The sequence below is a fragment of the Lipophrys pholis genome (assembly GCF_963383615.2).
Source record: "Lipophrys pholis genome assembly, chromosome: 5".
In the NCBI taxonomy this organism is placed as follows: Eukaryota; Metazoa; Chordata; class Actinopteri; order Blenniiformes; family Blenniidae; genus Lipophrys; species Lipophrys pholis.
Genome location: NC_137628.1, coordinates 28,450,844 through 28,459,771, shown reverse-complemented (window position 1 = coordinate 28,459,771; position 8,928 = coordinate 28,450,844). Strand labels below are relative to the sequence as shown.

At 42.2% G+C, this 8,928-nt stretch overlaps 1 protein-coding gene across 1 annotated transcript; it reads right to left on the bottom strand.

Moving 5' to 3' along the window:
- Positions 1 to 375: 375 nt before the first annotated feature.
- Positions 376 to 7,817, bottom strand: LOC308110347 (voltage-dependent calcium channel gamma-3 subunit-like). The gene is made up of 4 exons (XM_080464586.1): positions 7,239 to 7,817; positions 2,658 to 2,741; positions 2,376 to 2,516; positions 376 to 1,079 (listed from the first exon to the last, which is right to left on the bottom strand). The coding sequence occupies exons 1-4, from the start codon at positions 7,447 to 7,449 to the stop codon at positions 514 to 516; spliced, it is 1,002 nt and encodes a 333-aa protein (XP_080320712.1). The 5' UTR covers positions 7,450 to 7,817; the 3' UTR covers positions 376 to 513.
- Between the last annotated feature and the right edge of the window lie 1,111 nt (positions 7,818 to 8,928).

Genomic DNA, 8,928 nt, shown 5'->3' with positions numbered 1-8,928 from the left:
AAATCAAACCCTATATAGTGTCATCGGGGGTTTAGCCAATAACAATCAAGGTCGGCCCTCCCTTTGACTCCTCCCACAATTAGGCAGCTTTGCTCTGGCACATGGCACTGCGAGAGGAAGTACTTTCTCCTCTTCCCAAGATGGACATTTGTGGGCGGAGCCAGTCCAGCTCACACAGACACAGCAGATTCTGAATGCAGCTCCTATGATCCAATATTCAAATGGAGGAAAATCAAGGAAAAGCTGGATTTGGGGCGATAAACTTGGAACGAGATCCAGGTCTAAGTGTTGAAAAGCTGGATAATATGACCCCTTTATTTCTTTTTGGTTAACATACTTTTGAAAATCTATTTTCATATTCAGATTTTTCATTTTGATCAGTTTTTACACATTTCTCCTTTTTCTTTACTTTTCACGGCTAAACAGGAAATTGAAAAGTATTTGCAGGTCAATAAAACTCCAGACAATCTGTTGTTATTTCATGTGCTGCTCCGACTGAACCCCCCCCCCCCCTCAGACGGGCGTGGTCCTTCTGTTGGAAGCACAGTTTCCCTGCAGCATCTCGTTGCTGTTGTGAGCGGCTGAAGTTGTTAAATCGTCCACGGCCATGTCGATCTTCCCGTCCTTGACGGGCGAGGTTAAAGTGTAGAGCATGAACTCAGAGCCCACTGTCACCGGCGTGGGCAAACCCGTCAGGGTCGTGACCTTGGACTCGGCCGAGATCGACGGCTCTCGGTCTCGCACCAGCGATGTCCTGAAGGAGTTGGCGTCCCCCACGCTGTGGTTGCTCCTGTAGCTGTACCGGCGGCTGCGGTTCTGGTAGTAGCGGTTCCGGTAGTAGGACGAGCTGCGGGAAATGGGCGGCTTCACCAGGGAAGGCCGGCCTTTTGTGCGTAGCTGCCGGTGCTTCTCGATGAAGACGTGCACGGCCAGGACGCCCACCATCTCGGCCAGCACGAAGGACAGCGCTCCAAAATAGAAAGACCAGCCGTAGGAGTAGCTCTTCTTGTTGTCGCTCTGGCTGGGGTCCCCCGAGTTGGCTGATATGTACACAATGATGCCAATGATGTTACTGAGGCCTGTCGGGAAAGTTCAGAGGGATGGAACCGGTGAATCGCACTTGTATTGAGTACAGGAGTACGGAAGAGACATACAAATCGATAGAAACTATTATTTACAACGGGAAAAGCAAGCACAGTTTTACTTAAAGTTTTGATTCTTTCTTTTTTTTGTGAGGCCTGAACAAAATTAGATGTGGAGTTCCTCAAGGTTGCATCCTGGGACCACTACTGTTTAAAATCGACATGATTTCAGTGACACAAATTCTACATAAGAACAAAATGTGTTTTCCTAAATATGCTGGTGACACACAAATGTATCTTACTCTTCCACTCGAAGGATTATGATCCAATAGAATAGCTGAATGTATTGAACAGGTAAACTTTATTCTGTATTTTGAGGTTAAAAAAACAGCAGCAAAGTCAGACATTTGTGGTCATGGACTCTGAACAGAGTCTTATCTGATATTATAAGTCAAGAAAACCAAAAAGTAATTATCACTCTAAAGACATAGCAAGATTGAAGGGGTGTTAGAGCGAGAATATCCATACATTTATACTGCTGCTCATCAAGTTATCCATCAATCCAGTTCTCAGGTTTTTAAAATGGCCTCCGGTCACACAGAGAATTGACTTAAAAAAATTTCCAATGCAGGTCTACTAAGATCTGAACCACATCCAAACTGGATTGTTCCAGAAGTATCAGAAGATCAGACATACAGATCTTTCCTCCCCACACACAGCACGCGCTGTGCTTCGGGCCTCATTCAACGAACAAACGATATTATAAATGTCCTTCTGTACGTCACACCGTCCCACACGGACGCTTGGGAAACACACACGTCTGGGAAAGGACGTCCATCTGCAGACCCCTGACCCTCCACAGGTCCACAGAACAGTGACGCAGGTGAGGAAAGTAAAACATAAAGAGAACTGAGCTTCACTCACATGAGGGTTTTAATGTTTCCGCTAAGCAGAGAAAAGTTTGTCCAAAAGGTTCAGTTCATCTGCAGGTAATGAATCGTTTCATGCAGTACAGCGTCCTTACAGCCTCTTTTCCATTTACTTCACACTTTATTTAGTTTATTTTATTCATGCTTCACTGTTCTCTTTGCCCTGCTTCTGCATTTTCCTCAATTTCAATGTTTGTGGATGTGGAGCACGTTCACTTTGGGTCGGTGATTAAATATCCCATGTAAACAAAGTGGGCTTTCCTGTACTTTCAAAAAATAAATAAATAAAACATATTTTTATGTATATGTGTGTATATATATATATTTCGGCCCCAAAAAGGAGGTTTCCGTGTTTATGTCTGACCTGCAGAGACAAAGAGTATACCAGCGCTGAGGATGACGTTGTAGCGTGACTTGTAGAACTCACTGGCTGCGACACACACGCCTCCAAGAAACAACAGTCCCACACTGAGGATGGGGAAGAGGCTGGAGGCTCGTACTGCTCCTGAGAAACAAGGGCACAGAGGAGAGTATTCATGTATCATCTGAGCAGCCAGTTCTTCATTTATTTAGCCAGTAAAATCACTAACATCATCATTAACATCAACAACAACCCTTAAAATCCAAAGGCAGTCCCTTTACTCACGTAGTAAATACTCTGCAGCATCCTGCTCGTAGTCTGCGTCTTCAGCAAAGTGATCAATGTCTTTGCAAACACCGCGGAACGTACCTGCAGAACATCAGAGGGAATAGAAAGAGAAGTATTTTCTATGACTGTGTTCATTTGCATAAACAGCAGGTTTCATCATGTGATGCCTACTACAAGAGAAACTATTGATTTCTGCATGTTTTCAATACGTGTCGGTCCCGAGGCCTCCGCTGGCAAACGCTGAAGAGAAAAAGGGAAAACAGCTGAACCAAAATGCCTCTGCAGAGTCGTCACTGGCAGCATCTTGTAACGTTTAATACATCATGTACTCCGAGGAACATCACTGACTACTTTTCTAAAGGTCATTTCATGTCAGCGGCTCGTTGTTTTATTTTGTGGTTTTCCAACACAAAAGTTATGAGCTGCCCAACCTGGACAAAATCACATTTCCTTTCTGAATTTAAACGACTTCAGAACATTGTCTCTGAAACTCACATCGGATCCGAATGAGGGGTGTGAAGAGGTTTAGAAGTATAACAAAATATCTCCTATACTGCATGCAAAAACTACATTCCAGTTTTTAACCCCAACATTAAAAGAAAAAAAAAGTAATATCCTGAGTTGACGATTCAGAATCAAATGTTTTTGTGATTATTCATGAAGATATGAAACTTATCAAGCAGTGACTTTAGAGAAAATGTAAATAAATAGAATTTGTATAGTGAGAATGTCTGAAGAGCGTAAGAGAGAAAATGCACTCTTTTCATAAATATCCTTCTTTAAATGATTTGATCATCCTATAATCTTTTCAGAGGAGGCAGAGTTCTATATTTCCTTTGGTTTGGGTTTGATTTGAATGAGAAATGGTTGCTGGCTCCATTTCCTAACAATCCTTTAATCTTTTAACTCTTGTTTTGCTCAAAGACCCAAAATGACCCAGAGTACATAAATCTCAACAACCAGCCCTGGTGTGCTGGATTTCAGTGTTTCTTCACCTCATGCGACGACTCCTGTACCAAAGGCAGGAAAGCAGCCCCGGGGCATGATGGTACCTCCACCATGCTTGATCGTGTGAAAAGCTGCACTATTTTAATGGGGTTTAGTTTCTGACCGATAAACAAAGTGCTTATTGAAGGAGCTCTACTCCAGAGTCGTCTGTCCATACCCTTTATATATTTGTATAGAAACAACAATCCAGACTTTTTATAGCCTGCTCTTAGGGCTTGCCTTCTCGACAGTGATCAATGACGTCTTGTTTGGCTGTTTGAATAATTGCAGCTCAAAGCAGCAGTCTACAGCTCTGTCACATGCCTGGCTCTCTGTCCTTATCATTTCTATTCAGCTCTACGTCCAAGATGCTTGTAAACACTTTAATGACCGCGTCACTTGGTGATGATAAACTTTCGAAAATGGAATTTCGAGATTCTTGTTGATTAAAGTCTTTAGTCTTTGTCTGGAACTGGAACGCACTCAGGTTAGGAGGTCAACACAGCGTCCAGAAATCATTTTAGTTTCTCCGTGAGAGTTCCGGCAGGTTTTGTGGAAATTTCAAAGCGAACAGAAAAGTGCTAAGATATAAAGACGACAACTTAAAGTAGCCGAGGGTCTCTGCAGCCCCACCGAAGGACCGTAAACTTCTACTGCACAATTCCCAACATTTTCCACACCCTATAATGTCCCCCGCCGCGTTTTTCCATGAATATAAAAGCTGCAGATTTGCAACAACAGTGTGACTAACAGATGGTCACTATCAGAGGCCGTGACGTCTGCAGACTTTGATCCTGTGAAGATCATCTGGATTGGTGCTTCCTGCTCGCAGTAAAGTTTGACCCAGCAATGCTTTTCAACGGCTGCACACAAGGAATATATTGATCAATGTGTCCCTGTGTGCCGCACCGATTGAGTGGTATTGATTTTGTGACCGTCACTATGGCGACCAAAACACAACTCGCTCGGCGGTTACAACTCGGCCATGGCGAGCAGGTCAGGAGAGAAAACTACTGGAAACACGTTCATTCAATCCACCGTCGTGACATGAAGAGCGATGAGACGTATTTCTGTCCTGTTCCTGGCGGGCGCTCGCATTATCGCATCACGGTTTGTTCAGAGGAACACGAGTCTTCATCTTCAGTCAAACAGTCAGCAGGACAAAGTTTTAATCACCGAGCAAAAGCAAAAATACTTTGTCAGTGTCGAGAGAAAAAGTTCTCAATGGATGAAATGAACAGAAGAAGAAGAAGAAGAAGAAGAAGAAGAAGAAGAAGAAGGAGGAGGAGGAGGAGGAGGAGGAGGAAGAGGAAATGTTATTGAAAGCAGAAATAAAAAGCACAAATCACTGCACTATGTTCATATCAAACACAAATAGAGGATTCAGAAGTGGGTTGTTATTATTATTATTATTATTATTATTATTATTATTATCTCTGTAACCATTTAGTTTAATTTATTCTTTAAACTAGTTTTAAAGCTTTACTCGTACAGTTTTACAAAGTCAGCTGAAGTTAAAAACACTTCTAATATTTTCTAAATTATGAGAGCGGGGTACTCCTGTTACACTTTTGATGCGACAATATATTATGTCGAATTACACGTTTACACAAACAATTTACTGCAAAAGCACAACCACACTACAGAGTGTAAACCACCAATCAGACGGATCATCCACCTGAAATCATCCAAGCTGCTGATTGTTGTATGTGAGTCAAAGTCCAGCTTCAGGTCTGGATTTCTGTCTGATTTGTTTTCCCTTATCTGCTGCAGACCGACTGATAAACACACGAGTTCACGGGTCAGGATTTCTGAAGCATCCATGTCCCCTCGGTGCTTTATTGCCCGTCACTTCAGCCAAATGAGAGATTGTGTGACGGCAACACCGGAAGGCGGCGCAGAGGAAGAGATGGATGAAAACCAAATGAGGCATAAATAAAAAAGCGGAGCGTTTTCTATTCAAACAGAGGACGAGAGGGGAGATGGTGTTTCTGTTATAAAGCCATAAATAATCAAGGAAGTGTCTTTCATCCGTTTGGCGCTGGAGAGCCGCCCTCCTCCCCGTTCCTGCTCAAGATGCAACGCAGGGCAACAATAAAAATCCAATCAGGAAAGCTTCTAAGACCAATCATGTCTCTGATGCAGGTTACAGGAAAGTGTTTTTTCATTCAATCCTTGTTTTGTTTTTTCTTGTAGCGCAAAACTGTTTTTGTTCAAACAAAACGACAAAGAGGAAAAGAAAGAATCAGACTCAATATATCTTTATCTCTCTATTTTGGCTCGTGTGAAAAGCGTGAACATCTTATCAATCATCAAAATGACTGACTGACACGTTACATTCAGGTGGTACTGCTCTACATGGTAATCAATATTTCTGTCATATCTACTAAAGTACCACTTTGTCTGCGACAAAGCAGGAGACCTTTAATTACTCTCATTAACAACTCCTTAGGAGGATATAGTTGAAAGTACCTGTACTTCATCCTACTACAGTAACCCGATGATATTTAAATAATCAGTGATAATACCTGGTGGTCAAATTATAAGTTTTTCATCATCACTCACAAATGAAAGATGGTGTTTTATAAATGTTTTTATTAAGTACATTTTGCTTATTATTCTTATATTTGTACTCATCTACCTTCATCAACTCACTTAGCTGTAGCAGGGTTGTTGTTGTTTTTTTGTTTCTTTAACCACATTGTAAATACTTGAGCGGGTTATAAATACTTTCTACTGCTCGCTGTTAAAACTATCAAATAACCTCCAATCAGCTCTACAGAAATTCTGCCAGAAACAAAACAATAGACCAAATCGATGCTGAATGCTTCATCTGTTTCACATCCTCTTCATTCCCCAGTGGTCAGACCCAGCATACTGGTGAGAACCTACTGTACATCTATCAACAGGTTTTTTTTACTTTTAAAACTTTGATCATGTAGTTATGGCCCTTTGGTTTTGGGCATTTTGATGAATTTTAACGAATTAAAAAAAATAAGGTATTTTGATATTTCAGTTTATGTGCAAATTATTTATTTTTTTAGAAAATGAGCTTCTTCGTTGTATTTATTTCTGTTGATCCAGTGAAAAGGACGACAGTGTGTGGGAGAGTTTTAAAATACTTCATACTATTTATCAGTTATACTTATACTCTAAGAGAATTTATTGCTTTGATGAACTTCTTTTATTTCTTTGTAAAGCCCTGAATCTCAGATGAATGAATTTGCCTTGCCTACTCGTATATCTACGCATCTTTTTGGAGATTTTGTGGATATTCTTACAAATCCTGCAACCAAACCACATCTGAGTTGAGAAAAGCTGGAATTTTCTTTGAAAACATTTTTTTTTTTTTTAATTTTAGGCGTTTAATCTCTAACCATTTTGTTGTAGAACATTAACATTGCTGCGAGCTATTTGACGCAATAAATGGATTAAGTACAACATATTGACATTATGGTGCGTTTATCCAACTGATGCCTAACATTTTCAAGCCTCCACACTAAAGTTTGGATGTGCTGCAGCCGAGTTGGTTAACAGTGTGACTGCAGCCTGTGGTCATGGGGGTGGGGGTGGGGGGGGTTGGTGATGTACCCTCGGTGCAGCAGGTCCTCCACAGCCCGGAGTGCGTCAGCACCTCCTCGTTCTTGCGCACCGTCTCGTTGTCGCTGAGGCTCTTGGAGCGGCACACCCCGCGGGAGTAGAGCCAGTAGTCGGTGCCCACGGCGATGGTCATGAGGCTGAAGGCGCAGAAAGCCCCCGCCGTGGTCAGCAGCATCATCACGCCGCGGTTACACAGCCTCATGTCGGCCCAGCCTCCTCCTGCTCCTCCTCCGGTTCACAAACTCTCCAAAAGTCGCTCCTGGTGTTTTATGTTTGTGCGCATCCGGTCAGGAAGTTCAGACTGAGCGCACATCTTCTGGACACTCCGAGCTCCGCTGGACTGCTGCTGTCAGGATGGGTCATCGTTTCTTTCTCTCTTTTTTAAAAAGAATTTATATCCTGGAGTGTTGGAAACTTGATTTACAAATTTTAAAGGAAAAAACAAACAAGCAACAAAGATTAAGAAGAAGAGAAGAGCCAGAGAGGAAAGTGTGAACCGGATTGACTGATCAGATCCAGCGGCGCGTCTCCGGATACTTTCTGCTTTAATGCAGCTTAACTCTGCTCAGTGTGCAGGATAACCCCGCCTGTCCGTGTGTGTGTGTGTGTGTGTGTGTGTGTGTGTGTGTGCGCGTGGTGACTGAAACCAGTTCAGCACCATGGAGAGCTCCACTCATCCACTCATGTAAGCGAGATGCAGCAAACAAAACACATTGAGGCAACATTTCAAAAAGAGACCCCCCCCCCCCCCCCAAAAAAAAAAAGATAAATAAAAAGAAAGAAAGAAATGCATGAATAAATAATGTTGCAGGGGAAACGATACTGTGGTGAAGTGGTTCGCTCCTCTCTCCTCACAGAGAGGAGGAGCCTGGTCGAGTCCAGGCTGTGGGACCATGATGTGCAGTGTTCCAGTACCCATCGACCTTAAGCTGAATAAAGTAATATGAACGAAGGATGGATGGATGGGTGGGCATAAAAATAGAGTATTTAATTGTTTTGTGTTCAGTGTACGTTACAGAATATACAGAAAAAAAACGTTTTATTTGCATTGGTGGAAATAAAGGAAATGGTAAAGGAACTTTCTCAGTGTGCTGCTAATTTGAAAAACTTATGAAGTGTTTGTCATTTCCTTCATCTTATTTGTCTCCATCCTGCTTCATCTTAAAGTCGTGCCGGGGTGAAGGTGGAGGGAGGCTACACCTCGAACATGCTTCTAATCCATCATACAAACACAGAACCAGGCAGTGGCCGTCTCATTCACACCAAAGGTCAACTTAGTGTCACTAATCCTATTTGAAAGCGTGATTCTGGGACCGTGAAGCAGAGAAAGCCCACATACGTACAGGGAGAACTTTCAACCTCCACACAGAATGGCCAGGGAAAATGACGGAGTTGATTTTTCTGGCCTTACAATGAGTGTAGTCTCGTTATGAAAGTAATGGTTGTGTTTTAATCATTCCAGTTTCCAGCCAAAGGCTGAAACAAACCAATGTGCGCTGTGCAGGCCTCTTTATAGTTAGTTGAAGTATCTACCACTTTAACGACTTCAAATGTTGAAAAGGCATTTTTTAGCATCGATATTAACAGGAGTGTCTTCTTGCATATTTAACTTTCCCCATATTATCAGGATGAAAGATATTCGATGGGAAAGAATTAAATCAATTTGATAAATTTGGCCCTT